Source organism: Geosmithia morbida (assembly GCF_012550715.1).
Source record: "Geosmithia morbida isolate 1262 chromosome Unknown scaffold_0, whole genome shotgun sequence".
In the NCBI taxonomy this organism is placed as follows: Eukaryota; Fungi; Ascomycota; class Sordariomycetes; order Hypocreales; family Bionectriaceae; genus Geosmithia; species Geosmithia morbida.
Genome location: NW_023336187.1, coordinates 43,897 through 71,636, shown reverse-complemented (window position 1 = coordinate 71,636; position 27,740 = coordinate 43,897). Strand labels below are relative to the sequence as shown.

General features: G+C 56.2%; 10 protein-coding genes across 10 annotated transcripts; 5 read left to right on the top strand and 5 right to left on the bottom strand.

Annotated features, from left to right (window-relative positions):
* Nucleotides 1–401: 401 nt before the first annotated feature.
* On the bottom strand, nucleotides 402–2,663 carry GMORB2_0025 (DNA methyltransferase 1-associated protein 1; the record flags this gene model as incomplete). Its single annotated transcript, XM_035462011.1, is given in 3 exon segments — nucleotides 402–461; nucleotides 479–530; nucleotides 892–2,663. The coding sequence occupies 3 exon segments, from the start codon at nucleotides 2,661–2,663 to the stop codon at nucleotides 402–404; spliced, it is 1,884 nt and encodes a 627-aa protein (XP_035324941.1).
* Nucleotides 2,664–3,452: 789 nt separating this feature from the next.
* On the top strand, nucleotides 3,453–4,326 carry GMORB2_0024 (p24 family protein alpha; the record flags this gene model as incomplete). The annotated part of the gene is made up of 3 exons (XM_035462010.1): nucleotides 3,453–3,656; nucleotides 3,777–4,082; nucleotides 4,177–4,326. 3 exons carry the CDS (start codon nucleotides 3,453–3,455, stop codon nucleotides 4,324–4,326), a joined length of 660 nt encoding a protein of 219 aa, XP_035324940.1.
* Nucleotides 4,327–5,922: 1,596 nt separating this feature from the next.
* On the bottom strand, nucleotides 5,923–7,421 carry GMORB2_0023 (uncharacterized protein; the record flags this gene model as incomplete). Its single annotated transcript, XM_035462009.1, has 3 exons — nucleotides 5,923–7,085; nucleotides 7,160–7,229; nucleotides 7,293–7,421. 3 exons carry the CDS (start codon nucleotides 7,419–7,421, stop codon nucleotides 5,923–5,925), a joined length of 1,362 nt encoding a protein of 453 aa, XP_035324939.1.
* Nucleotides 7,422–12,239: 4,818 nt separating this feature from the next.
* GMORB2_0022 (putative oxidoreductase (related to aryl-alcohol dehydrogenase)) lies at nucleotides 12,240–13,376 on the top strand (the record flags this gene model as incomplete). The annotated part of the gene is made up of 2 exons (XM_035462008.1): nucleotides 12,240–12,461; nucleotides 12,606–13,376. The coding sequence occupies 2 exons, from the start codon at nucleotides 12,240–12,242 to the stop codon at nucleotides 13,374–13,376; spliced, it is 993 nt and encodes a 330-aa protein (XP_035324938.1).
* A 448-nt stretch (nucleotides 13,377–13,824) lies between these two features.
* On the top strand, nucleotides 13,825–15,393 carry GMORB2_0021 (nitronate monooxygenase; the record flags this gene model as incomplete). Its single annotated transcript, XM_035462007.1, has 5 exons — nucleotides 13,825–13,948; nucleotides 14,082–14,615; nucleotides 14,771–14,799; nucleotides 14,870–14,955; nucleotides 15,027–15,393. The coding sequence occupies 5 exons, from the start codon at nucleotides 13,825–13,827 to the stop codon at nucleotides 15,391–15,393; spliced, it is 1,140 nt and encodes a 379-aa protein (XP_035324937.1).
* Nucleotides 15,394–15,624: 231 nt separating this feature from the next.
* GMORB2_0020 (SCP-2 sterol transfer family) lies at nucleotides 15,625–16,289 on the bottom strand (the record flags this gene model as incomplete). Its single annotated transcript, XM_035462006.1, has 3 exons — nucleotides 15,625–15,788; nucleotides 15,962–16,162; nucleotides 16,274–16,289. 3 exons carry the CDS (start codon nucleotides 16,287–16,289, stop codon nucleotides 15,625–15,627), a joined length of 381 nt encoding a protein of 126 aa, XP_035324936.1.
* Nucleotides 16,290–17,190: 901 nt separating this feature from the next.
* GMORB2_0019 (LETM1-like protein) lies at nucleotides 17,191–18,411 on the bottom strand (the record flags this gene model as incomplete). Its single annotated transcript, XM_035462005.1, has 2 exons — nucleotides 17,191–17,245; nucleotides 17,333–18,411. 2 exons carry the CDS (start codon nucleotides 18,409–18,411, stop codon nucleotides 17,191–17,193), a joined length of 1,134 nt encoding a protein of 377 aa, XP_035324935.1.
* Nucleotides 18,412–18,989: 578 nt separating this feature from the next.
* GMORB2_0018 (L-methionine (R)-S-oxide reductase) lies at nucleotides 18,990–19,744 on the top strand (the record flags this gene model as incomplete). The annotated part of the gene is made up of 3 exons (XM_035462004.1): nucleotides 18,990–19,094; nucleotides 19,283–19,319; nucleotides 19,398–19,744. Coding segments are annotated over 3 exons (489 nt in total), but the record flags the coding sequence as incomplete, so codon positions are not given.
* A 2,178-nt stretch (nucleotides 19,745–21,922) lies between these two features.
* Nucleotides 21,923–25,285, top strand: GMORB2_0017 (C2 domain; the record flags this gene model as incomplete). Its single annotated transcript, XM_035462003.1, has 2 exons — nucleotides 21,923–22,152; nucleotides 22,249–25,285. The coding sequence occupies 2 exons, from the start codon at nucleotides 21,923–21,925 to the stop codon at nucleotides 25,283–25,285; spliced, it is 3,267 nt and encodes a 1,088-aa protein (XP_035324933.1).
* Nucleotides 25,286–26,270: 985 nt separating this feature from the next.
* Nucleotides 26,271–27,659, bottom strand: GMORB2_0016 (geranylgeranyl diphosphate synthase, type III; the record flags this gene model as incomplete). The annotated part of the gene is made up of 1 exon (XM_035462002.1): nucleotides 26,271–27,659. The coding sequence occupies one exon, from the start codon at nucleotides 27,657–27,659 to the stop codon at nucleotides 26,271–26,273; it is 1,389 nt and encodes a 462-aa protein (XP_035324932.1).
* Between the last annotated feature and the right edge of the window lie 81 nt (nucleotides 27,660–27,740).

Genomic DNA, 27,740 nt, shown 5'->3' with positions numbered 1-27,740 from the left:
CCCCCCTCCTTTTTTTCCTCTTTGCAGTGTATATGTGTATATGATCAAGTGAACCAATACCAATGATACTGTTTGCTTTGACTCTACATGAGAATACGATGACGTTTTTGTTTCTATTTTCGTGTCATGTTGTTGGTGATGATGTTGCTCTGTTACTTGGCCCCCTTAGCTGCGCTGTCTTTTTTAAAAATAGACGTGTCTGGTTTAAAAAGGGCTCTTTTTTTCTTCTTTGAGTGTGTCTTCTTCTTTTTTTTTTGCAGTTGTTACTTGTACGTACGGAGGAGATGGAGATGGAAGATGGGAAAGAAGAAAAAAAGATATTTATAGCAATAATACATGGGTTATCTGGGGGGGGAAACTACATGTATGATGATGTCTTATTACTCCTATACTCTCGACTCTCACTTCTTTTGCCTCTTGGCACTCTTGTCACTGACCCCACTGAGAACACTAGCGCTCCTCTTATGCGTAGTCGTACCGTCGTCTTCCTGGTCTCCTTTATCCTCATCCTTGTCCTGGTCGGCGGCCGCCTGTGTATCGGTAGCGGTAGCAGTCTTGACCTCACCCTCCTTGTCGTCTGCAGGTTCAGCGGTTGCGGTCGCGTCTGCGGTTGCAGCTTCGGCAGGTGGACAAGGTTGATGATGAGGAGGCGAAGAAGGAAGAGGAGGGGGGGGAGGATGGGAAGTAGGAGGAGGATGAGAAGTAGGGGGAGGATGAGAAGTAGGAGGAGGAGGGGGGGGGAGGGGAGGAAGAGGAGCAGCGGAGGTAGTAGCAAGGTTCTTTTCCCTTTCCGTCTTCTTAGCCTGCTCCAGCTTGATCTCGGCGTCTAGCTTGTCCGAGACCTTTCTGGCGTCGAGGAGGGCGTTGACGGCGGCGAGTAGCTGCTCGTACTGTAGCGTCGTCGAGGCCGTAGGCATGGCCAGCTTGGCGGGGACGTCTAGCTCGTTGAGGACGTTGTTGATGCGCATCTGCTGCTGGTTGGACTTGTGGGAGAAGAGCTTGTTGATCTTCTCGGTGCGGAAGAGCGGGCCGGAGCCCAGACGGTCGTGGTGTGTCACGCCGTAGATCAGCTCTTCCTTCTCCGTCAGCTTGGGCTTCTCCAGCGCTGCCTGTTGCTGTTGAGCCTGGGCCTGAGCCTGGGCCTGCTGATTTTGTTGATGCTGTTGGTTGTGTGATGATGAGCCCTTCTTGTTGTTCGTAGTCGTTGTCGCCGTCGTTGTTGCTGCTGTCGTGGGCGCGTTGGCTGTTGTGGGTGTTGGGGTTTGGGCTGCCGTGGATGTGGCTGTGCTTTCGCGACGGGAGTGATTCCCGCGATGATAATCTTGAGATGATGACGACGCCGCCGCCGCCGCCGCTGCTGCTGCTGCCGATGATGATGATGCGGAAGAAGTGCCAGCTGGGTCGACGATACCACCGACGGAAGCGGTGGCGGTGGCACCCATGAGAGACTTCCGCTTCTTGGATTTGTCCGCCGTCATTAGGTTCTGCAGGAGGGTCTGCAGACCGGCCGAGGACTTGAAGTTGTTGATGTCCGTCTCGGCGTGGGGGTAGTCGAGGCGGTTGTAGAGCTCGCGACGTTCCTCGTTGAATCGCTCGGAGCGGGCGAGGATGCGTTTCACCTCGAGGAGGAGGGACTCCTCCTCGCGGGCCTCGTCGCGCGACCGTGACAGTGCGTTGAGCGCAAACTCCTTGCGCGCCTTCTCCTGCTGCGGGTTGAAGTGCGCCATCATCTCATGCAGAGCGAACTCGGCCTGCGACATGTACTGCACCGGCTTCTGCTGCGCCATCATCCGCGCCGCCACCTCGTAGTACCGAGCCTTGAGATCCTCGAGTGACCGGGCCTCGGTCCTGCTGGGCGGCACAATCGCCTTGGTCTCCTCTTCTTCCTCCTCCTCCTCCTCCTCCCCCTCCCCCTCCACCTCTTGCCCCTGACCCTTCTCACCGGTGCGCGGGGCCGCAGCGCCGTCGGTGGCCGGCGGCGTCCACTCGTACCGGTCCCAGATTATGGGCCACCGTAGGTCGTAGTCTCCCGCCAGACCCATGAGGTAGTCCGTCTCCTCGCGCGTCCAGTCGTCGCTTGCGAGACACTGTCTGTACTGCTCGTCTGTGTAGCGCGGTATCGGCACGTGCACATTGAACTTGGCGAATGCTGAGTCCTCCACCTCTTCCTCCTTCTCTGCCTTGTTCTTCCTCTCATCATCATCATCATCATCATCCTCCTCCTCCTGCTTAGAGGCGGCAGTACCTGCTGCTGTTGTTGTTGCTGCTGCTGCTGCTGCTGCTGCTGCTGCTGCTGCTGCATCTCCCGGTGCATGTGGCTTTGCAGCGGCCCCGACGCCGCCCCTCCGTTTCCAGTGCCTGAGGATGAGGCTCGGGTCGTCACGCGCCGAGTTTCGGAACGCCGATAGTTCCCAGCGTGCAGTGGGTTTGCGGTTCGCCAGCCTCCTCTTCTTGAAGGCCGTCACCTCGGGGACGATGGAGATGGGGCTGTCGCCTCCCAGATTATGCACCTCACGTGCCAGACCCTTGAGGTTGGGTCGGGGAGCCGAGAGTTTCTGTTTCTTGACCGGTCGCGCCGCGGAAGCAGCACCACCTCCACCATGGTTGTTGGCGCCGTTCCCATCCGGGAGGTTGAGAACGTCGCGTACGTCGGAGGAACTCATGTCGGCTGGTGCATCGGGGGTTCTTTTGTTCTTCTCCGCCGTGTTCCAATTCCGTGCGGTCGCGCGCGCAAGACGCGTCGTTTATGTGATAGGGAAAGTTCGACTGTCGGTTCGTGATAATTATTTTCCGGATGTATTTTTTTTTTTGGACAATAGTCATTTGGTTTTCCGGGGGGTTATATGTCGTCTCGTGGGATTAATTGATTGATGACGGGGAGAGAAAATACCAAAAGTTGGGGAAAAGGGAACGCGACGGGAAGAGATAGAGTTAGCATTATCTGCCACGTGACCCCCACCTCCCCCCCCTGACAACTCAAAAGGAGCTGGTATGTACATACACAAACATGTACGTAGTATGGACTCTTCTATTCGCGCCTCCCATCTCGTTCCATTCTCCCTCCCCCCATCGACACGTCGCCACAGCTACACATCTGGGAACTGCAACCTACAACGGAGAGTNATTGATTGATGACGGGGAGAGAAAATACCAAAAGTTGGGGAAAAGGGAACGCGACGGGAAGAGATAGAGTTAGCATTATCTGCCACGTGACCCCCCCCCCCCCCCCCTGACAACTCTAGACGTGGCAGCTTCAACACGAACCACCAAGGAGGGAGCTTCCCCAAGTCTATTCGCGCCTCCCATCTCGTTCCATTCTCCCTCCCCCCATCGACACGTCGCCACAGCTACACATCTGGGAACTGCAACCTACAACGGAGAGTGCGACTTGCGATTCGACATCTTGTCCCCTTATTGTGTGTCCTGCGTCGGATCAACCGTCCAACACGGAAATGAAGGTCCTCTTCCCGCTCCTGTCGCTGGCCTCGGCCGCCCAGGCTCTCTACTTCTTCATCGACCTCTCCACGCCGAAGTGCTTCTACGAGGATCTCCCAAAGGACACTCTGGTCGTGGGGCACTACTCTGCGGAAGAGTGGGACGACCGAGCCAACTCCTGGCAGCAGCATACCGGGATCAACATCTTCATTTCCGTTGATGTAAGAAACTATCACCAGACTACCTACCACACGCTCTTCTCTCGCCCCCTCCTCTTGGGGGCCGAAGAAGAAGAAATAAAAAGCCAATTGTGCTGACAAGAGCCAACCCCCCTCCGGCAGGAAATCTTTGATGATGATCACCGCGTCGTCTCTCAGAAGGGTACATCATCCGGCCGCTTCACCTTCTCCTCTGCCGAGTCCGGCAACCACAAGATCTGCTTCACCCCGTCCTCAACGTCCGGCCGCAGCGCGTGGACCAGCCTGACCCACGAGAACGGTGGCATCAAGCTCCAGCTCGACATGGTCATCGGTGAGACCAACCAGATCGAGAGCACCGACAAGAATAAGCTGCAGGACATCGCCTCGCGCGTCAGGGATCTGAATGCTCGTATCAAGGATGTCAGGAGGGAGCAGGTTTTCCAGAGGGTACACGTCTTCTTCCCCTCCTTCCCCAACAGTCCTCTCCCTTCACCATCTGCATCATCAAAGGTTCGCATTTCTCTAACTGCCAAAAATACAGGAACGTGAAGCCGAGTTTAGGGATCAGTCCGAGTCCACCAACAGCCGCGTCGTCCGCTGGATCGTCATCCAACTCATCGTCTTGGGAGTCACTTGTGCCTGGCAGCTATCTCACCTTCGTTCATTCTTCATCAAGCAGAAGCTCACCTAGGAAAAAAAGAAAGAGATACTGTGTGCACATTGTATCTTTTACTCTGTTTGCTTCTATTATATTTTTTTCCATCATCCACATCTTTGCTCTTTCACTTCTGTCGGGCATGTTTCTTTTCTTTTTACCACACACAAAACGGAGTTGGGTTGGAATACAAGGGAAAGAGGACTGTATAGTCAACGAATGGACGGGTCCAATGCTTCTATGGGAGATGAGTTGTTCATTTTTTTTCCTCTGTCTTTCATCGAGACGAGAGTTGGCCAGTACAATACATATACGTGTTTTTATTACCTGCATACAAGGCTGCACGGCTACAATATCGTCTTCCTGCCATGATCTGCTTGGTCCCTGACGTTTGCACCTCCAGTAGGGAGAGCAGAAAAGGGGTCGTCATACAAGCGAAGAGTACCCAAGGTACGGATACATGTAGCATAGTATACAGCAGACCGTGAAAAGAAGCATATCGGAGACCATGGCAAGCCAGGTATACGAGTTACTATCTAGAAACATATTACAGTGCAGTATACCTCCCGAATTTTCCCGCTATCCGCAACAGAAAAAAAAGAGTAAGTAGATACATTCGAATGGAGAGAAGACCCCGCATATAGGCAAGACTCGAGAGTTCTCATGCTGATTTCTTGGCTACTTCTTCCTGTTCTTCCTCCCATCCTTCTTTCCCCGCGCTTCTACTTGATTGCTGCTCAGAGAGGAGAGGAGGAAGGAGGGGGAAAGGACAGGACATGGGACTGATAACCATTGCGATGTTGTTGCTGTGTAAGAGATTGAAGAAAGAGGAAAAAACATATTATAGACAGACTAAACCAGTGTAAGAAAGTAGTTTGAGAGTGGAAATATGAAATAGGAGGGTTCGAGAAAAAAAAGAGAGTAATAAAAGAAAACACCAAGAACCAAATCCCAAAAAAAATGATGCTGCTGCCCTTTGTTCGACCTTCTTCTGTCTGCGCCGTTTTTGTTTTTTTTTTTGCTGCGCTGCTCATCAGAGAAAAAAAGAGTGGTTGGTGGGGGGGAGGAGGATTATAAGTGTCGTGATGATATATGCCGGGCGTGAGAAGAAAAAAACAGAGAGAGATAAAACACTTTTTTCTTGTTTCCCAATCTTCCCAGTTTCCTTCTTTATTTCCCTTGGTATGGAAGGACACTTCGCCATTGCTCGACTCTTATGGGGACCATGGGAGAACATGTGGCTCCCGACAGTGACGCAGAAGAAGATGAAGGAAACAACAATCTACGAAACCCACAACGGACGCTCGCCAGGGACATGAGGAGCCCCAGCGCCCTCCACCTTTACCTCACCTCGAGCGTGGGGTTCAACAGTTGACGTGGACGGGGTGTGGGTTTCTGCGTTTCAGAGGAGAGCACGGCAACGCGCTGCTCCTTCCAATTGTCGGGCCGAGGACGAGAGCGAGACATCATCCCGCCCGTTGAACAAGGACAAGAAAGAAGCCGAGAGAGAAGCAAACTGGAAAAGGAGATGGGAAACATGTCCGGATCCCCGTGCATGTGCACGGTAGAAGAGAAAACAGTCAGATCTTGGCATGTCGACGCAATCGCTCAGGCTCTCCGGTGATGCTGCCACTAGCCGCAGCACATCGACTTGAAGAACTTTTGCATGCCGGTGGGTTGAGGCTCTGCCGGCTGAGCACTAGGCTGCATCGGCTGGTTCGCCTGGGACTGATGTTGACTGCCCTTCCGCTGAGGCAGGTTCTGGGCGCTGTTCTGGAACTGGGCTTGAGTCGAGCCAGTGGGGGTAGCCATGTCTCCCCGGTGACCCCCCACCCCGCTGGCCCGCTGCGCTGATATAGCGCCGGGGACGTTTTGCCGATCTCTCTGCTTCCCCATGTGCTTGATCGGCGACGGAGGGGGGGGTTGCGCGGCGTTTAAACGGCCGACGGTCAGGTTGTGTGCTTGCTGGTGAGAGGTCGTATTCCCGGGACGGTTCGAACCGTGCAGGTCCATCTGAGAGGGACCGGGCCGGGCGTTTTGGTGGGCGTATCCACCGCTGTGGCCCTTGTTGTCCCAACCCTTTCCCGAATCCTTCGAGATCTTCATCCAGTCGTACTCGCCGTCCTCGATCTCGCCAGTGTTCTTGAGAGCCTGGGTGAAGAGCTCACGCAGGTAGTCGTAGTCGGGCGTGTCCTCGAAGCCCAGGTTGCGGACATATGTCAGGTACTTGGAGAACTCCTCGGAGAAGCCCTCGCAGAGGTCCTTGACCGCCGTCGACTGCTTCTTCTCGCCAATCTTCTCGTACTTTTGCTTGTTGGTGGCGGCCTTGAGACCCTGCCACGGCAGTCCTCCGCGGAGGAAGTACATGAAGACGTGGCCGAGAGCCTCGAGATCATCCCTTCGGGACTGCTCACGGCCAAGATGGGTGTTGATGCTCATGTAGCGGGCGGTTCCGGAGAGCGACTTGCGTTCCCTGTAGGGTATGTGCTGCTTTGACTTGGGGTCGCGGTACTGCTTGGCCATGCCGAAATCGACGACGTGGATGACGTTGGCGGCCTTGGTTCCGGGGCGACCGATGAGGAAGTTGTCGGGCTTGATGTCACGGTAGATGAGGTTCTTCTCGTGAATCGTCTGGACCCTCGAAAGCATCTGCTTGGCAACCATGACGACTGTCTTGACCGAGAAACGGCGGCCGCAATGGTCAAAGAGATCCTCCAGGGAAGGGCCGAGCAGGTCGATGACGAGGATGTTGTGCAGGCCCTCCTGACCAAAGTAGTAGACATTGGGGATTCCGGCTGTGACGAGCGAAGCATGTTAGACGTGCCTGTTCTCGCGGTGGATTCCTTCAAGCGGGGAGGGGGATTCTCACGGCATCCGACTAGGATCTTGTAGGTGCGGTATTCATCTCGAAGCTGGGGAGCATCGCTCTTGCGGGGTTCCTGTTTGAAAACGGGTCGTCAGCATGGACATCGCGGCATCGGCAATCGCGGGGGTCGACGTACAAACTTGATGGCCACCTGCTGGTTGTTGAGGAGGTTGGTGCCTTCAAAGATGACACCAAATGAACCCTCACCGATCTTCTTGCCGACGCGGTAGTGGACGCCGACGACGTTTGAGGATGAGGACGCCATTCTGAAGGTTTCAAGGAACCAGCCAGTTACTGTGAACGGTCGTTGTGCAAGAGGAAGAGTTATTCAACCGCCGTAGATATCTGCATGTGTTCACAGTCAGCGACGTCCAAAGGTAGATAGGGAGAGAGAGAGAGGAGAGAGAGGGAATGCGTAACGCGTTGAACGAATGTGCCTATCAAGTCGGGGAGGGGGGGCTGTGGAGACGTGGATGCATGTACAACGTCTGCGCATGAATTGCCACGGAAGCAGGGGTAAACCGGACAGCTGCCCCGCAAAATGTTGAGGCTGCCAGCAGAGGATGAGACGGGTAGAGAAGGGCAGAGGAAGCGGAATAGTAGGTGAGCGAGGCATGTAGGTAGCCGAACACGATACCCAAGAGATGCTATGTAGGAAGCTGATTGTGGCTTGACGGTGGGCTAGCGTCGGCGACGAGAAGTCTCTCAACAGCTGTCAAGGTAACATGACACACGGTCGCTTCGCCCGCACTTGCGAGAATCCACGGATGGAAGGCAGCGGATGTTTGGATGATTGGACAAAGGAGAGAAGGAAGGGCACATTGTCTTCCACCCCGAGGCACGGCTTCTCGACGTGGTCAGGGATAAGCCACCACGTCAATAAGGGACGCCGGGTAGCCAGGGGTACGTGGCGTGGCGGGAAACGAGGCAATGCAGAATGTCTGGATGGAGACGCAAATGCAGGAAAGAGCAAGTCCACAGGAAGGGGGGGGGGGAGGATGAGTTCGGGCGTCTAATTTTTCTTTTCCACTCACACTCTTGACAGGAGTCGTCGTCGGTCGGTCGGTCGGCGGCGGCGGAAGTGACAATACGCCAGATCGGAGGGGAGAGGAGGAGTGAACGTCGGCGAGGTCGTTTTTTTCTTCTTCTGCAGTATGTGCGTGGGAAGGAAGGCCCGGTCGGTTGGGGATGGATCACACGATGCTCGTCTAGACTGGGGCTTGGAGAGAGGACGAGACCAAGCTGAGGGTCGGCCTCCCAGTCTGATCGTCGACAGGAGCAGAGCGCGGGGGCTTTCTCGGGAAAGGGGATGGACGGGTTAAAGTGAAGGTGGTGGTGATCAAGGCGAGAGAGAGGGAGAAAGAGAAGCGAAGAGGACGGCGGGAAGGGAAAGGGGACGGCAACCAGGGGGGGTGGCCCATGAGAGAGAGAGGCTAACAGAGGGTACGGCAGCACGCTGGGGCGGTCTCTCCAGCTCGGTTACAGTGCATTCTTAGGGCTCTCTACAGAAGCTCTATTGTGGATTCGTACTGGAGGTGGGCTCTCCATGGGTAGTATCACTGCCCGTCCATACTCCTCCATCCGTACACCTGCAGCTGGTGCTGTGATGGATGCTCCACCGCATGTCGAGGCAGGTATATGACAGGAAAGTATCCTTCTACCGTCGCGAACGCTGAGAGGGCTGCAGACAAGGGGCTCAGAGGTACTTGCTCTACGAGTAATTACCCCGATAGCCCGTGAAATAGCCCCCCCCCCCCCCCGGACAATGCAATACATGTACTCCCGTCGTCTCCTCAACAATACTCGTACGAGTGATAGCTGTACATGCACGTTGAACAGCAGGGCAGCTGCAAATAGCAGTGCCATCGAGAGGTTCACCCCCCTGGAGAGTCCAAGTCTCCCTCCGAGACGCAGCCGGCATACGGTTCAGACCCGGAGGGAGAAGGGGAGGAAGGAACTGAGGCCTCCTTGTTAGCAAGCGCGGCTGGTAAGACTACAGATGCTCGCAGTGCTGCTGTGTACTGTTACCACCTATACCAGGAGCGTCGCGGTGCAGTTCCCGTACTGGTACGGAATACTACTCGTACCATTCATTATTGGATGGGAGATGGAGGTTTATTACTCATTACAGGTACGGATACATGAACGGAGTATACGGAGCAGATAGGACTTTGGTACATCGTATTACTGGGCACGGAGCAGGTGCACGTATTACGCGCCCCGCCCACCTTGGCAACCCAGGCAACCTGACAGAGAGGAGAATGCTCCGCCCGTACGCTGTACGGGTAGGCCTGTACCTACCCAACTACCTCGTACAGGTTGCTCGTACTCGTAGTATCGTAGTAATACCAATACTCTTCTGACCGAGCAATCTCCCGGTTTATCTAATCTAGGTACCCGCGCCTTTTTTTTTCTTCTTTTTTTTTCTTTTCTTTTTCTTCCTCTTCTCTATTTTCCATCTTACCGTACGTGTAAAGGTGCCATCCGTAATTTCATAATAACACCTCCTTTCTTTTCTCCATACCCTGTGAGATCCCTCATCCTTCTTGGCCCAGCCCAGACCAACCCCCTCTCCCTCCCTCCCCTCCGCCCTCCTCCCCCTTGCCCGGCGTCCCCAACCGACCGCTTTCGAGTATTACATCTACGGATACATCTGACGGTCAGATTACAACAGGCAAGGTACACAGGCAGGTATCGAGCGCCGACATCACTGTAGTTGATGCACAGCACAGGGTACCAACCTACTCTATATTGCTCGTATATATCGAGTGAGATGGACGGACCTTGAGAGTAGAGAGTGAGGAAAGATGGGAAATTCCAAAATGCAATGGGAATGGGTATCGTTCAATGCAAGAGATGTGCAATGTATCGATTTACGGGGTGGTATCTCTACCTAGCATTATTATGAAGCCCCTGCCCCCGTACCGTAACCCTTTCTCTTCTTCCGTCTTGCCCCTTCTCACCGTCCCTCTGACGGCTGATCCGTACTGCTTTGCTCGTACCGTCGTCGTCCCCTTATCCCACCCACCCCTTTGTTTCTTCCTCCCTCTCTCTCCTTTCATGTGTTGGCTCTGTGTGTCGTCTGTGGATGCATCCAATTTTTTCTCCCCTGTGTCGAGTTTATTCTTATCTCACCTCACCGGGACCGAGCCTGCACGTGTCTCATCGGGGTCCCAATGCTGTCAACCCCCGAGACTCTGTACATGTAACGCGCGCAACTCATTCACGGTCCGAGTAATGATGATACTCCTCCGTACAGGTAATACTCCGTACCATGTATGCCACACATATCAGTAGCGGTGGTACGAGACCTGATAACACTCGTAATACTCTGTCCAACCTCAGGCCAACACCCTACCAAGCTCTTCCCCAAATTGCCGCCCACCTCTGGGAGTAGACCGTCTACGAGTATGTAATACCTGTAGACTCGCCGGTCCCGTTCAGCGTATCCACCACCCACCACGAGGGAAGAAAAGCAAAAAGGGGTGGGTGGAGGACACAGAAAACAGACCTGAGAGACACCGGGCCCAGCTGATCACGATTGGCCAGCAGCCGACGCCAGATCGACCCAGTGTGGGAAGGGGCAGCAATTGAAACCAGATATGTTCATCGGGTATTTCCCCTTTTTCTTCCAAGGAGTACGGAGTACAGATTACTATACTCGTATATGTCTCGCTCTCTTTTCCTCTCTCATGTCTTGGCCGGTCTAGAGGAGGCGGGGCGGCTTCTCTCTACAATTCCGGAGCGGTGAAGAAGGCACACCAAGAAAGAAATAGTCTTTAGCGTTGCAGATACTATCGTATGCAGCCACGGAGCATTGCCGAGGCCAGTTTGCATCTCCGCTCGCCAGATTGATCAGTAGGGCGGACAGTACAGATTAGAATAGTAGCCGTAGCGGTGCTCATCCGCGTGAGACTGGGGAGGTTGGGTCATCGTCTGACTCTTTTTTTTTTCTTCTTTTTTTTTTCGCTTTCAAGGTGGATGTGGTGGATATCTGTATTCGTATTACGGTACCGAGGAAGCCATGACTCGGCTTCTGCGGGTGCAGCTGTGTCTAGTATGCGATGTTGCACACTCGCATATAAGCTGAATGAGACAATCGAGAGACTGATGAGAGCGAATACCATATATATAACATGTACCCCGGGACAAACCGCCTCCCTTTCTTCGAACCTCGATACCTGTATGTACGAGTACATGATGGCACCCCAATAGACAGCTTCTCCTCGTGGAGAAGAGCGCATCTGCTACATCGATACCCTGTACCTGACCTTCGTCTGGCTCGGGACTCTCACTGTACGACGATTCCACCATGTTCCCGAAGCAAGTTGGCGTTTGATTGGATATCCTGGCACGATCGAGCGTATGTGTGGTGTAATACCAGCCTGGGCTCTATACAACAGTCAGATAGATGGACACGGAAACGGAAAATGGGGGTCTTGGAGAGCGGTTCTAACCTTAAGGCTGGATCATCCACAACGGCCTAAACATTCAACAGGTACATGCATACACTCACCCCTCGATACATACATGTGCGCATGAGCAGGAGTATCTGAAGCGGTTATGTCGTCACAGATATCGAAGCTCGTAACGATGATCCGAACTCCCATTCGTGAATATCGCACACACTATACCTACAACCATCCTCTCCAACCTCAATGCAGGTGTTGAGACTACATAGCACGTGATCACGCACCTGCCAAAGCACTCACGCATCAAGGCTCCCCCGTCCACGGATGACGCGAGCGAAGGTGACCCCGCTTCAATGATGTGATTTCAACGCATTGATGTGAGGAGCAGAGGGGCAAGCCCTGCAATGACAAGAGAGGGGGAGGAGAATAGAAAAAAAAAAGACTCAAGCTCCTTCATGCTGCAATCCTACTACGGTCTATCTCGAGTGTGCGAGCCATAAACACCTTAGAAGATGTCCAAGCCCGACAACCTCCCGCCGATGGAATATCGGTTCCTGGGCCGTTCCGGTCTCCAGGTCTCCGCCATCTCACTGGGTGGGTGGCTGACGTATGGCGGTCATGTAGACAGAGGTAAGTCGCCACACACCGCACCACGTGCGGCGTATCCCGATATGCCACTGATGTCAGTGCTGCATGTGTCGTTGAATACATCTGACCAGAGTGTGTGGCCTGCAACAGAGGGCACGTTCGAGTGCATGAAGGCCGCGTATGACAGCGGCGTCAACTTCTTCGACTGCGCCGAGGTGTATGCCGACGGGGAGTCCGAGGTAGTTATGGGAGAGGCCATCAAGAAGTATGGCTGGAAGAGGAATGACCTGGTCATCTCTACCAAGGTAAGACATATCGCCTTCCCGAAAGAACGGAGAGAGAACAGAGAACTCTATACAGAGAGAAGAAGAAGAGAGAAGAAGAAGAAGAAGAAGAAGAAGAAGAGAGAAAGAAAAGATTTGACTAACCAACGGCTGCAAACTTAAAAGATCTACTGGGGTGTGGCCTTTGGTGACAACCCGATCAACAACAAGGGTCTGTCGCGCAAGCACATCGTCGAGGGCACCGACGGGGCCTTGAAGCGTCTGGGACTTTCGTACGTCGACATCATCTACGCGCACCGTCCGGACCGGCAGACGCCGATGGAGGAGACGGTCCGGGCCTTCAACCACATCATCAACCAGGGCAAGGCCCTCTACTGGGGCACGTCGGAGTGGAACGCCGACGAGATCGCCCAGGCGTGGCGGTACGCCGACAAGCTCGGCCTCATCGGCCCCCTGGTCGAGCAGCCGGCCTACAACCTCCTCAACAGGGAAAAGGTCGAGCGCGAGTTCGCCCACCTGTACGGCGAGCAGGGCGGGCTGGGCCTCACCGTCTTCTCCCCGCTCAACAAGGGCATCCTGACGGGAAAGTACCGCGATGGCATCCCCGAGGGCTCGCGCTTCTCGCACACGGACGTGCCCTTCGTCGCGCGCTTCCTCCGGGAAAACGAGGGCGATAAGTGGGACGCCGTCATCAAGAGGGTCAACGCTCTGGAGCCCGTGGCCGCGAGGCTGGGCGTCAGCCTGGCTGCGCTGTCGCTCGCCTGGGTCCTCAGGAATAAGAATGTCAGCTCCGCCATCACCGGCGCCAGCGGTCCGGCCCAGGTGTACGAGAATATCAAGGCTCTCGCCGTCGTCGATAAGCTGACCCCTGAGATTCTCAAGGAGATTGACGACATTCTTGGGAATAAGCCTGATGAGATCATCCAGAGGTATTAGACCCGGACAAGCTTTTTTTTTCTTTTTTCAATATATATAAAAAGCCTCCCCCCCAAAAAAAACCCCAAATTTAAAAAAGGGCTAAACATAGAAAATAAATATAAATATGGCCTATCCCAAAAAATTACAATGCAGAGCATAAACATACATATTGCCCGTTGACGTTGTCAGTTTTGATGACGCATCTTCCTCCCGGCTATCTCCATTGCACCATACATATCAAGTCCCCCCCCCCCCCCCCTCCTCCCCCCCGCAACGGCCGGCCGAGCGGTAACGTAACCGGCTCTCGATCCGTACAAGTCCGCGGAGCCCAACATTGCTTCTTAAGTCTATAAATTCAGTCGAGTAGATGATGACGGCCATTTCAATTCTTTCCTTTGAGTCTTTCCTCTCTTCCTTTCTTCTTCTCTCCGGAAATCGTTAAGCTTCACACACACGGATATCTACAATGTCTCTACAGCTTATCCAGAACTGGGTACCCGGTATCAAGTGGCCCATCATATGCAATGCGCCCATGATCGGTGCAGCATCCCCAGCCTTAGCCGTGGCTGTAACCCGAGCCGGGGGTCTCGGTATGTCCAGTCTACCTGCAGACTCATCATCTCTCTCCCCCCTTCCCTCTCTCTTCATCATCGGATCCGTCATCATGTAGAGAGGAGAGGAAGAGGAAGGAAGGAAGAAGGAGACCCTGACAGCTGGTGTCAGGCTTCATCGAATCGTCAACCGACATATCCAAGGGCTCGAAGCAGCTCGATAAGCTCACGTCCGACCTGGAAAAGTGCTCCTCCCTCCTCGACGGCAGGGTCGGCAACACCTACCTCCCCATAGGCATAAGCTTCATAACGGGCCACCAGTCCGTCGGCTCCTTCGCCGAGACGGCCGTCCCCATCATATCGCGCCACGCCCCGGCGGCCGTGTGGCTGTTCGCCCCGGACGGCGAGGTCAAGCCGCACGGGAGCGTCGTCTCGGCCCTGGAGCCGCTCGACCGCCGCCCGGCCGTCTTCGTCCAGGTCGGCAACGTCCGGGCCGCGCGGGAGGCCGCCCGAGACGGCGCCGACGTCATCGTCTGCCAGGGGACCGATGCCGGCGGGCACCAGTTCCGCGCGGGCATGGGCGTCATCAGCCTCGTCCCCTCGGTGAGGAGGATGCTCGCTGCCGAGTTCCCCGATAGGAAGGTCGCTGTACTTGCTGCGGGGGGGATCGTCAACGGTGACGGCGTCGCGGCGGCCATGGCACTTGGTGGGTGTTCACTCCTCTCCTTTCTTCGTACTCTTCTTCCCCTCTCCTCTCTCTCTAGATTTCTCAAGAATTGTTGTCTGCACTTTCTCCTCCCCCCCCCCCCCCCCCCCCGCAAAAAAAGAAAAAAAAAACCCTGACCCTGATATATATATTAGGTGCTACGGGTGTGGTCATGGGCACAAGGGTATGTTCAGTCCCTCCCTCCCCCGTGTCCGTGTCCCACCGTTCAATAGCGTACTGACACATGGATCCAGTTCACCGTCTCGGACGAGTCCATCTACCCTGAGCACAGGAAGCAGAAGATCCTCGCCGCATCAGACGGTGGCAGCGAGACATTCAAGTAAAGAAAACAACAGCAACAACCCGTCCTCTCACCTCCACACCCGAACTCCGAACTGACCAGCACTTCAGGTCCCCGTTCCACGATCAAGTAAGAAAAAATACCCTCTGGGGAGAACTGTACGACGGTAGGGCCATCATCAGCCCCGTCCACGAGAGGTACATGGCCGGCGCGTCACTCGAGGAGTGTCAGAAGAGTCTCGAGGATGATTATTCTCCCGAGGAGGCTACCAAGGTCATCAGCACGTGGGCGTACGTTCAAGATGCCATCCAAACCTTCACTCGCGTATTGATCGATACTGATTTTTTCTTTCTTTTCTTGCTCGTCAGCGGCACCGGCGTCGGTATGGTCGACAAGGCGGAGCCGGCGGGCGATATTGTATCCGAGGTACGTGACGAGGCCATCGACATAATCAGGAAACTAGGCGAGTCTCTATGAGATGACATGTCGTGCACGGAAGAAGACCAAACCAAAGAGAGGGAGGGGGGATAAGTCATCAGGTGCTTTATCACTTTTCTTATATTTTAAAATATAACAATATAAAAATATTATTGATTGAATTATTTCGGGAATGCAGCTCAGATATAGTTATGATTTACATATAGCTAGCTTCGCGTTCAAAGCTCCAAAAAAAAGAACAGCCATCAATAACCTTTCTAGCCGTAGTATTCACAGCTTTGCCTTGGTCTGGGCTTTCTTGAAGATGGGCTCCATCTTGGTAGCTTTCATGACATCGCCCTTGATCTTGAGCTTCCCAGACATGAAGAGACGCTGGGCGTTGGCCTTGCCGGTGGCTAGGTTGCCAAAGTCGGAGTCGGAAAGGGAGAGGGTGACTGCAGGAAGGGGAAGAGGTCAGTTATATTGGTTTTCAGGAAAAAAAAATGAATAATAAGAGAGAGAGAGAGAGAGAGAGAGAGAGGGAAAGAAGAAGAGAGAGGGAAAGAAGAAGAAGAAGAAGAAGAAGAAGAAGAGGAAGAGGAAGCACAAGAGGGGGGGATAAACATACCATTGGGTTTCTCGCCGGGACCCTTGCCGACCTTGCCGGTCTGCTTGAGGTCAATGTGCCAGCTCTCAGTCTCGCCAGCTCCGTTCTTGAGAACGAAGGCATAGATGCCATTTCCCTGCTTGATGGCATCTTTGCGCTCGGCATCGCTGGAGTTGAGGGCGGCGTCGATGGCGTCAAAGGCGGCCGAGGAAGGGAACTTGTCTGGGGTCGTCAGTACGGGGACGTCAGTACGGGGACGTGTTCATCATCCACATCACGTCATGCGACCGCATATGTGTGCGCACGTCCGTACGCGTAAGCTGTTCAACTGACCGTTCTTGAGAGACATGTTGGCTGAATGAGTGTCTGGGTAGGGGACAAGGAGAGTTGAGAGATGTCGTGAAAGAGAATGCAGGAGAAAAGAAGAAGAAAAAAAGGGCGAGGATGGGAATTGTCTTGAGAAAAGAGTATTACGAGGAGGTAAGTACGGAGCAATACAAGGGTTGCATGTGATGGGGACCTCGGTCGGCTATTTCCTTCCCTTTTTTTTTTCTTTTTTTTCCTTCTTTTTCTGTTTTGGTTTGGGAATTCCGTAGGCAGGAACAGCTTTCCCCACCATTGACATCATGCGCTTCACGCTTCACACACTCCCTCTCCCTCCCCCCAAGTTTCGGCCCACACGCGACCCTCCCACTCCCTTGCCCCGTACGAGTTAGTCGAGTTGTTTGTTTACCCCACAACTCCCGAATAGAGCACCTTGCTGGTGGTGGTGATGGTGATGGTGGTGGTGGTCGATGAACCTCGGGGAGTTTGAAGATATTCATCTGCTACTGACTGCGGCTGCCGTAGCTGTGGTCCGTGCCATTTGTTGATCGGCGGAGACAGAGAGTGTTGTGGTCGCGTGCATCCGAGCATCATCACCCTCCTCTGGTTTCTTCACCTGTACCCGCACTCCTCTCCTCTGGGCTTAGGTTCCGATTGGTACCTGGCCTTGACGAGCACCTACGATCCAATCGACGAGTTGGATTGGCATGTGCCGACGAGGTTTGGCAATACCGGGGAGACGAATTGGTCGGTTGAATCTCGAAACAGAGCTATATATATATATATATATACATATACGTACACTTGTATCCCCCTCCCGTTGCTTGTCGGATGCTCCGCTTCTTCCTTTGACGAGGTCTGGCCACCCCGGCCTAGCGATTACGATTCTATAATACAAGAGAGAAAGAAAGAGTGTGACATGCCGATCAGAGGACCCATTCCGGCACGGCAAAGTCCCTATTCTGCGGCCAGTTCTCTTGTCTGCTCAAGGTTAGTGACCGACAGGCACGTAAATGTGCAGAGGAGAGATGAAGGTTGTAGAGGAGATGATGAAAAAAAAAAACCCACCTGGTGAGAAGGAGAAGCGCCATGCGTCGCCTCCTCTCTTGTGGATCCCTCGCGGCTGTCAGACGCAGCCAATCGCCTAGGGAACCCCTGAGCTCCGTCTCGCTTCTGCTGAGGATATCGATGCCCCTGTCTGCGCAGGCGATGCGCAGCTCCTCGCTGTTGAGGGCCGTAGGGCCCCCGTCCTGGGCCAGGTTGACGTCGTCGCCCTCGAGAAAGGCCAGCCTCAGGCGGCCCTTGAGCTGCCACAGGCCGGGCGGGATGTACCGCAAGTACTCCCACACGTCGCCGGTCATGTACAGCGAGCGGAGGACGTGGTCTCTCGCTACGCGGCGGTTCATGCGCTCGTCGAAGGCGCCGGCGGGGTACCGGTCCTCGAGCTGGTCGAATACCAGCCTGCGGCGCGTCTCGGCCCTCCGCTGGGCGTTGAAGGTCTGCGAGGGGATGCGGCACGGATAGGGGACCACGCCCTCGACCAGCGCCACCACCAGCACCGTCATCTCGCCTATCACCACCAGCATCAGCCCGAACAGCGGGAGGCGTATCATGTCGTGGCGCGAGCGCCACAGGAGGACCCAGTCCGCGCGGGAGAAGGACTGCGGCACGTACGACGGGTTCCATATCGACGGCCTGTCCCCCGCCGGCGTGCGCGCCAGCTTGTCGCGCACCAGGCCGCGGTTCGTCCACACGCTCTTCACCCCGTCCTTGTAGAATCGGATGTAGCCCTTGCCGAGCTCGAAGAGGTACTTGAGTTGGCTGTCGTATGCGTCGCGGTGCGGGATCGCCAGCGTGGGCGGCCGCGTCGTCGCCGGAGGGTTCACCATTTCGCTCCGGGAGAGTTGCGTCCTGCGTGGTGTCGGGGGTGCGTTCCTCTCTGTCGTCGTCGTCGTCGTCGTCGGATGATGATGATGATGATGCCTTGCCCTGTTGCTGTCATGGTCGTGAGCCCACCGAACCTGTCGAGTCACGAGAGGCAGCCGGTCGGCCGTCGTGCTGCGGGCGGCGCCGCCGTTTGCAGCGAGGCCTGCTAGGCGGCTATACTGGGGCTGCTCGCACAGCCGCCATGGTGATCGGCAAGTCATGACGTGTATGGAAGGAGGGTGGGAGATGGCGACAGGCAGAGATGCAATTGAAGGAAGGGAGTTGCGATGGAGAGAGTGGTGCAACGTGGTGACTTTTTTTTTTCTGCTTCTTTTTTTTCCCTCTCTTTCCTCTTGTAGCCTGGACTTGGGGGGAATTTACATAATGAATCCGATCACCTCAGGCTGGGAAGATGTTGGGGTTTTAGGGTCCACTACAGTCGCGCGCGTACATGTAATAATCACGGTACGGAGTGATAGTCGACGGTCGTGTAGTGCTTAGGCCCTGGATAATTTTCTTCTCTACTCTGGGGTGGTGACAAAAGACTCGGCGCGTCACGTCATTGCCGGGAGGAGGAGAGAGAGACAGTGGAGAGCGAGAAAACCCTCAACCGTTCGTATACGTTCAACATCGCCGACGAGCAGATACTGTAGCACGACCTTAGCTGTACCAGGACTACAGCTCACCATGGTGAGGAGAGAAGAACCATAACAAGAAACGAATAAAAAAACAGAAAAAAAAAAACTCTCGATGATTTATATGTAGCGTATCCTACCATGTACTGACATTGAGGAAACAGGTTCACGCGGATGCCTCCAACTTTGCCGAGGGCGTCACGAAGGACGAGGCCTACGAGCAGGTTCTCCTGATGGCCGAGGGCCTCTACGCCGATCAGAGGAACTGGGTACGTTTCCTGATCCCTTCCCGTGCTGACAGACGTCGATTCGCTGACTTCTCCCTCCCACAAAATAAGGTCTGGTACGTCGGCGCAGGGGATTGACTGTCTCGATGCCAGCGGCAAGGCTGACCTCGCATCCGGATAAATATAGCAACCTGTCCAACACGGCGTCTCTACTATGGCACGCGTACAAGTCCATAGGAGGTGCTAGCGGCCACGTGAACTGGGCAGGTGAGTTCAAGTGTGCCTCGCAGGGGAAGGTCGGGAGGGGAGGGTGGGTGCGAGTCTAGCTGTACTGACCCGACCAAGGCTTCTACGTCAGGGACACCACCACGCAAGACCAGCTCATACTCGGGCCTTTCCAGGGCAAGGTGGCCTGCCAGACCATCGCCTTTGGCAAGGGCGTGTGCGGCGCGGCGGCGCAGTCGCAGGAGACGCAGCTGGTCAGGAACGTCGACGAGTTTCCGGGACACATTGCCTGCGACGGGGACAGCAAGAGCGAGATTGTCGTCCCCATCTTCTCGTCTACCTCCGGGGAGCGGAGAGTGGTGGCCATCATCGACATCGACTGCGCCGTCCTCGACGGCTTCGACGAGGTGGACCAGCGTCACCTGGAAAAGTTGGCAGGCCTGCTGTCCCGTAGCTGCGACTGGTAGTAGACTGGCAGTGACAGGACCTGTCTGTGCACAGTCCCGTTCCGTGTACAAGGTTAGTAATACTATACACCATACTTATTACCACGGAGAAATTAAAATACTGATAAGCTGTCATGCTGCACATCTACGAGCACCCAGATTCGTATTGTCCTGCGACAAATCTCCGTCCTGCCCTTCGACCCTTGAAACATCGGCACACATATCTACGGCAACCTCCAGAACGAGAGAACAAGAACGGAGAAAGGGAAGATGCCTCCTGAGACATTCCGGTGTCACTAGGAGGAAAGGGGAGGAGGCTCGACATGTCGTATTTCGTGTCGGTGCAGATGAGTACGGAGTATAGGGATGATAGATGACTACTCAGGAGGTGTGATGTCCTGACCGTCACTGTGCTGCTTTCTGGTCTTTCTGGTGGAAGGCCTGTCTTAGGAGGGTGATGAGAGATGAGGAGAGTAGAGAGAGAGAGAGGGAGGGAGAGAGGGAGAGGGAGAGGGGGAGAGTGAGAGGGAGAGAGGATAGAGAATACGACGTCGTATCTTCAGCGTTGGATCTCTGGCGTCGGATTTTGATAAAACAGAAGACATCTGCGTCGTAATCTTCATCATCAGATGTTGATCGGGCTTGATTTCTCTGGTGGAGACGGGTCGGGAGAGTGTCCACTTGGGGGGGGGGGGGGGGGGGACAGCAGTATCACATGTAGTCGTCCCAGTGACAGTATGTGCATGGGAGGCTTTCGGTCCATCTCTGCGTACGAGAGTACGGCAGAGGAGGAGGAGGGCCTCAGGCCGTGGCCAAGAATAGGAAACGTTTTAAGGTTGAATGAGCATACCGAGCGTATTCTGTAGTGTCTGTACTACCGCATCTTGCCAGCACGTGTAGCATTACCTCTAGTGGATGGATGTATCGTGAATTGGAACGATGCGAATCTTAGATGGATTGAGGCTTATACCGTATAAGTACGGAACTAAAGTAATCATCATCCTTGCAGGGGTTTGTTTAAAGGGACTTTTTTTTCTTCTTTTTTTTCCTCACCGGCACCACTGGTGGGGGAGGGAGAGGAAAATCATAGGAAGATGTAGGATAGGCACGCATGACCCGACATTTAGCGCCTACCCGTACGCATCCATCACGAGTATTATGATGATGATGATTATTGTTGTTGCTGTTGCTGTTATTGCTGTTATTGCTGTTACAATCATGATTATAGTTATAATTATAAATATTGATTCACATTACAGTACTACTACTCCGTATGAGTACTCCGTATGAGTACTCCGTACATGCCTGCTAATCTGGTACCTGTCAGAGGCTGTCAGGCACAATCGCTGATGGACAGCCTCTGAACCTCTCGTACCGGTTGGCTGAGCGGACCTGAGAGGGAGATCCCCGCCAGCTGGGTGCACCCCGGTTTTTGATGCCGCTAAGCCTTTATTGTAGAGACCAGCCTCCTCGGATTCCAGCGTCTCGTCCACTGGTCCACTGGCGGCGTGGGTACGTGCGCGATACCCTGCATGCCCTGGACGCCTGCTCCCAAGGACCCATTCATACCTAGATGCACGGCGTGTGGGCGGGCTGTTGCAGGGGCCTGGTCAGGATCAGGTCACCCCCAGCCACCGGCTCCCCAACCACGCGTTTCAGCGGGCTGTGTAGGTACATGCACGATATTGGCGGGCTGTACAGATCAGTGCTGGCAGTCAGTCTCGTGCTAACCCGCTAATGTCTATCTGCTGTCCCTCCCTGATAATAATACCGAGTACAGCCTACCACGACTGCCTCTCTTCCCGCCGGCACGCAAAACGTCGGACGTCACCCATCTCACCTTCTCCATCTTCCCTCCCTCCTCTTCCTCCTCCTCTCCTCCACTCCCAGTCGCTCTTTCTCGCCTCTCCTCTCCTTTTCCTCCAAGACCTTCAATCTGATCGCGGCGTGTCACTCCCTGCTCTTCTTTCACGCCGTCATATCAATTCTCCGACCTTTCACAATCCGGGCCCCCCGCCACGTCCCCCCCCACCCCCTCAATTCGACAATCATCATCATCCTTACCACGACCAAGAACTCACCCATGTAAAAGATAGACAACCGGCGATTCAGCGCACTCTGCACCTTATCGTACATTCTGCTCTCCAGACCTTCTATCCGCTGCCGTCGACGCCACGAACGGCTCTCACGACGCCCAGCATGGCGACCAAGACGAAGCCGCAGTTCCAGTCACCTCATACGGCTGGCATCTTTGCTGATCTGAGTGTTGACGGACCCGAGATTGGAACCCTCGTCGCCGTCATCGATCGCGCGCGTAACCTGCCCAACAGGAAGACGATTGGGAAGCAGGACCCCTACTGTGCTGCTCGCCTCGGAAAGGAGGCCAAGAAGACGGCTACGGATGTGAGAGGAGGACAGACGCCGAGATGGTAAGCACATAGGACAATGCACCCCCCCCTGATGCGACCTGCAATGCTGCTGGGCTCCAACATCTGATCAGACAGAGGCTGACAATCAATCTGCAGGGATCAAGAGTTGCGTTTCAAGGTCCACGACTCCCCGGACTACTACCAGCTTAAGATATCGGTCTTCACCGACGACAAGCGGACCGACCTGATTGGCGAAGCCTGGATCGACCTCAAGGGCATCATCGTTTCTGGAGGGGGGCAGAACGACATCTGGCAGACGCTCAACTGCCGCGGCAAGTACGCCGGCGAGATCAGGATGGAGATCACCTTCTACGACACTCGCCCCAAGCCCGACAAACCCGTCGCCAAGCCGCGCCCCCAGCCTGCTGTATCTGATCAGGATGGCAGCATGTCCTCCAAGCAGAGGGCCGCCACCAGGCGGCGACCCTTGCCATCCGACCCCGTCACCGGCGAGGCCCCTCAGCCTGCTCCGGTCCAAGCCTCAGCCCCGCCCCCCGCCCCGGTCCAGGCCCCTGCCTCCGCACCTGCACCTGCACCTGCACCTGCACCTGCACCTGCACCTGCACCGGGCCAGCTTCCGCCACCCACCACCGCCGCTGGCCCGAGGGCCCTCCCGGGCACAGATCCCTACCAGACCATGCCGCGAGGAAGCCTTGATAGGCACGCCTCCCACCAGACATACGCTCCCAGTCACGCCCCCGTCCAGAGCATAGAGTATCAGACACAGCCGGCTCCGGCTCCGGCCCCGGCCCCGGCTTCGGCCCCAGCCCCAGCCCCGGCTCCAGCCTCAGCCCCAGCCCCTGTCCCGGGCCCGGGCCCGGCTCCCGCACCGGTGGCTCGCTACGCGCCGCAGGAATACTCTCAGCCCATGCCGCCGCAACCGATGCCACAGTCGATACCCCAGCCTATGCAGGCGCTCTCCGATCCTCGCAGACAATCCTCCTACCAGGTGGACCCGTACGAGAACCCCCCTAGGACGTACGATGACAGAGACTACAGTCCCAGGGGCGCCCCTCCACCGCCGCAGCCGCAGCAGCAGCAACAGCAGCTGCCACCGCCCACATCATCGTCGTACTATGCGCCGGAGCCCCGTGGCCAGCCCCTGCCGGAGCACTACGATCATCTGCCCCAGTCGAGGGACGAGCTCGTCAGACAGGCCCCGCCCATGAACGACAGACCTCCGCCGCCGCCCGCTCACCGGTCGAGCATCGGTCCTGGTACCGCCCCGGAGCCCTCCTCTTACCGGGCTAGCAGCTATGAGCCGCAAAAGGCCCCTGCGCCCATGTCCATGAGGCACGACGTTCTGAGGACCGAGGCCCACCGTCACTCCATGTCGGCCTACTCATCTTCCCGCCCGCCCGCCTTCCGCTCGTACGACTCGGCGCCGCCGGCGCCAGCTCCCATCTCCAACGCCGTCCAACCGCTCAACACGCACAGCTACGAGTCGCCGCCGAGGCACCACACGTACGATCCCATGACGTACGACGCTCCTAGGCCCTTGCAGGCCACGGTCGAGGACGTTCCCGAGACGCCGCCCGCAATCCCGTACGGCCACGCTTACAGGCACAGCACCGGCTCCAGGATGCACCACCCCGATGACGTGGGCTATGACCGTGCTCCCGCCCAGGTGTCGGCACCCGTGAGTGCGGGCCACTCCCCGTCCGTCTCGCCTCTGCGCCGCACTCCTTCCAGAGAACCCGAGAGATATGACGAGATGGCCCTCTACCACCCGTCTGCACCCCCGGCGGCCGCGGACAGGGACTTCTCCACGAGCCCCGGACGAGGAGGCTTCTACTCGCAACCGCAAGCCAACTCGAGCCAGTACTCATTCACCGGGAGCCCCTACGAAGCGCCGCCTGCCCAGCGCCCGACCATGCAGCAGGTGCCGTTTGACTTGCCAGCGTCGCTGGTGCCGGGTATCGACCCATCTATAACGCAGGAGCTGGCGGAGCGGATCAACGAGGACCGGCGGTACGAGAGGCGGCACACGATGCAGAGCATGCAGACGCCTCCGCGGGGCCGGCAGGCGCTCCCCGACCCGTCGCAGCAGTACGGTGCAGGGGCACCGGGAGGGGGCGAGGCGGGTTCGCCATACGGCTACTCGACGCCGCCGCAGCAGCAGCAGCAGCAGCAGCAGCAGCAACAGCAGCAGCAGCACCACCACCACCACCAACGTCAGCCGTCCGGGTACGACAGGCGCAGCCCCGTGGGTGACGTGACATATTCTAGCGGGCCGCCGGAACCGCGTTCCCGACACTCGGTCAGCCCGTCGCCCCAGCCCGCGCCCAGCAGCAGCACCACCACCCAGCGTCTGATCAAGCGCAAGTCTGTCAGCCCGGCGCCGCCGCCCACCGAGGACCGCCGGGGGTCGGACGCACCCTTCAGCCCAGACTCGTTCGACGCCTTCAACAGCAACGCCCCCTCTGTGCGCGAGGAGGCCAACGGCAAGATTGTCATGTACGACGGCCGCGAGATCGATCCGTCTGACCATCTCCCCATCGAGTCGTGGGCACCCGAGCCCGAGGCCAAGCAGATCCAGAAGCAGCAGCAGCAGCAGCAGCAGCAGCAGCAGCAGCAGCAGCCGTCGCCCTCCCGGCCGTCCCCCTCGGGCGTCCAGCCCATGCCCCCTAGTGGCCGTCGCCAGCTCCGCATCGCGGCCCGCCCATCGCCCTCTACTGCTGCCTCGCAGGCCCCGTCGTACGACTCCTCCCCTGCCCCACCGGCTGGTCGCAACCGTCTGCACAAGAAGTCGCGCCCCTCACAGGGCGCCCTCCCTGCTCCGGAATCGAGTCCCCTGGCACCCGTATCGCCGGGAAACTACCAGCAGCCATACCAGCCGTCATACCAGTCGCCGTACACGACACCCACGCGGGGACAGCGGGGCAACAGTTTTTCGTACCCCTACGAATACGCCAACGAGAATTACGCTCCTCCGCCCCAGCAGCAACAGATTATGTACCACAGCTCGTCGCCCGGTGCTGTCGCACCCCCGCCTATCCCGGCAAAGGAACCCCTGCCTGCACACTATCAGCCGGCTACCATGAGCGGGGCGAATGGGGGCATGTCGCTTGCCCAGGAGCTGCAGAAGATTGATCTTGGGACTGGGCCGTCAAGAAGGAGGGGGGGCTACTGATTCTACATCACTCTTCCTTCTCCCGCGACACTCTGAAGTTCAGAATCTCTTCTGTCACATGCCATCACAAAGAGCCTCCCCCACGCTTCTTTCTGCGCTCTTGCGACACACTCTCTCCTTCTCTTTCCGTCTTTTGATTCTGCACTTTCGTTCTGAAGAGGGTGTTTTCTCTCTTATACCGCATTCCTCTTTTTCTGCAAAAGACGATATAGTTGTTGTAATGATATAACGGTACAAGGAGAAGGATTACTACAGGTGATACTCTATACAAAACATCATGCAAACGCACATACAGAAGAAAAATATAACCTTTGAGGGAGGGATGAAGAAGAGAAGGGACATGGGTACGGGATAGGGAATTTGGACTGCGGATATAGGAAAGGATAGGCAAGGAAAGGGACATGGAATATATGGATGGAAAGCGCGGTAGCATTGAACGAATTGTACTTTTAAATTCACTTTTTATTTTATTTCGATGAATTTCGTACATGTATGGCATGTCATGTGTGTGTGTGTGTGTGCGTGCAATGTTGAGAGAAGAAACACACAGTAGTTTTACAACGTAAGAGAGGAAGAAGAGATGAAGAGACGTGAACTTGACAAGGTGGGTAGTGGTATCGAAATCATTGAGCATAAAGGAAAAGAAGAGAGTATTATACACCAGGAACGAGAGATGGCCCAGGGATGAATCCGACACAGGAAGTGACAGAGGATCAAACAAGACAAGGGACCGACGGGGAAGAACGAAGAAAGAGAGCATTAACAAGGGACCAACAGCCGAGAGAGACAGAGAAAGAATAGGTAACTTGTTTCCCCTCGGGCACAACGCCGGTCTTGAGCAGGCAATACAGACAGGACACCCGAGATGGAAGGTATTAAAATAGAGGATATAGGATATAGATAGAAGAAAGAGGGAGAGGGAAAGAGGGAGAGGGAAAGAGAGAGAGGGTAGGGAGGAGGTAGAATGATGGTAGGATGAGCAGGACTACTCGATAGACATCTTGTCGAGTATCTTGAGGATACCGGCGAGTTTTCCCCTACCACGATCAATCTCGACGGCGGTCCTGCGGGCCCTCTCGATGAGGACGGCCAGGACGCTCCTGGTGTACTGGAAGCTGCCGGTGGCCTCCATCCTGCAGACGGCGTAGCGCTTGACCTGGACGTCCGACGTCTTCTGCTTGAGGATGTTGATGAGCTCGCGGTTTGCGGGGTCGGCGCGGATGGAGTGGATGACGGGGAAGGAGAACTTGCCCTCGGTCAGGTCCTCGCACAGGCCCTTGTTGGACGAGTACTCGGACGAGGAGAGGTTCATGTAGTCGTCCCTGATCTGGAAGATGAGGCCGATGAGGTTGATGAGGGGCACGCAGTCGGTGCGGGGCTCGGGCTCGCGCGACCGCTGCTGCATCAGCTTGACGCCCAGGCGGAAGAGGCCGGCCGTCTTGTTGCCCACCATGTCGAGGTAGTCGTCCTCGGAGGGGCAGGTGAGGGTGTCGCGCCAGTAGAGGTCCATGCCCTGACCGCGGTGGAGGTTGGCCAGCTCCTCGGCAAAGGTGGCCACGGCCACGCCGGCGCCGGCAGAGCCCGAGCCCGAGCCCGAGCCTGACGGTGGCGTACCGTCGAGGGCCTGGAGCTCGCGGAGGGCGTCAAAGTACATGTAGTTGGCCGCATTGATGGTCTGGGCCACGCCGAAGACGTGGTGGGCGACGGGGAAGCCGCGGCGCAGCTCGGACGAGTCCTGCACGTCGTCCACCAGGAGGGAGGACTCGTGGAGCATGCCGACCACGCGCGTGATGACGCTCAGGGACTCGGGGTCCACGTCCAGCCACGCATTGAAGGCGGATATCAGCTGCGCGCGGAAGTCCTTGCCTGGGTGGCTGACGACGTAGTCGTAGGGGCCGCGAACGATGCGCTCGTTGTCGGAGGACCAAGACCGACCGGGGCCGAAGTTTAGATCGTAATCTCTGAAGCGGTTCGGGTCGTTGTCACCGGTCGGAGGAGGAGGAGGAGGAGGAGGCGCGGCGGTGGCGGTTATGCCCGAGACCTTGTACGGTGGCGACCATAGACCCGGCAGTGTCGTGTTGGGTTCGGGGGCGTGAGGCATCCTGGCCAGGTTCGGGCTGGATAGAGGTGATGGGGGGGCGAGTGGTGGAGGTTGTCTGGAGGAGAGCCAGTCTCCTTCTGATACAGTCTTGAGGATCGATCTGCTATCGTGGTCGGCGGTGCTGGTGGTGGCAGGAGCCGGAGGAGGAGGAGACTGCGTTAGACTGCTGGAATGGTTGTGACTCCCTGAGCTGGAGGTGCGAGGTGGAATAGATTTGGGCTGCAGACTGCTGCTGCTGCTGCGGTGGTGGTGCGATGTCGAGGATGAGGCCATGATGGTGGCGGCGGGGCAGCAGGGGGGGGTGGACGAAAGCTTGTCTCCCAACAGGATCTGATGAGGGCGGGGGGGGGGGGG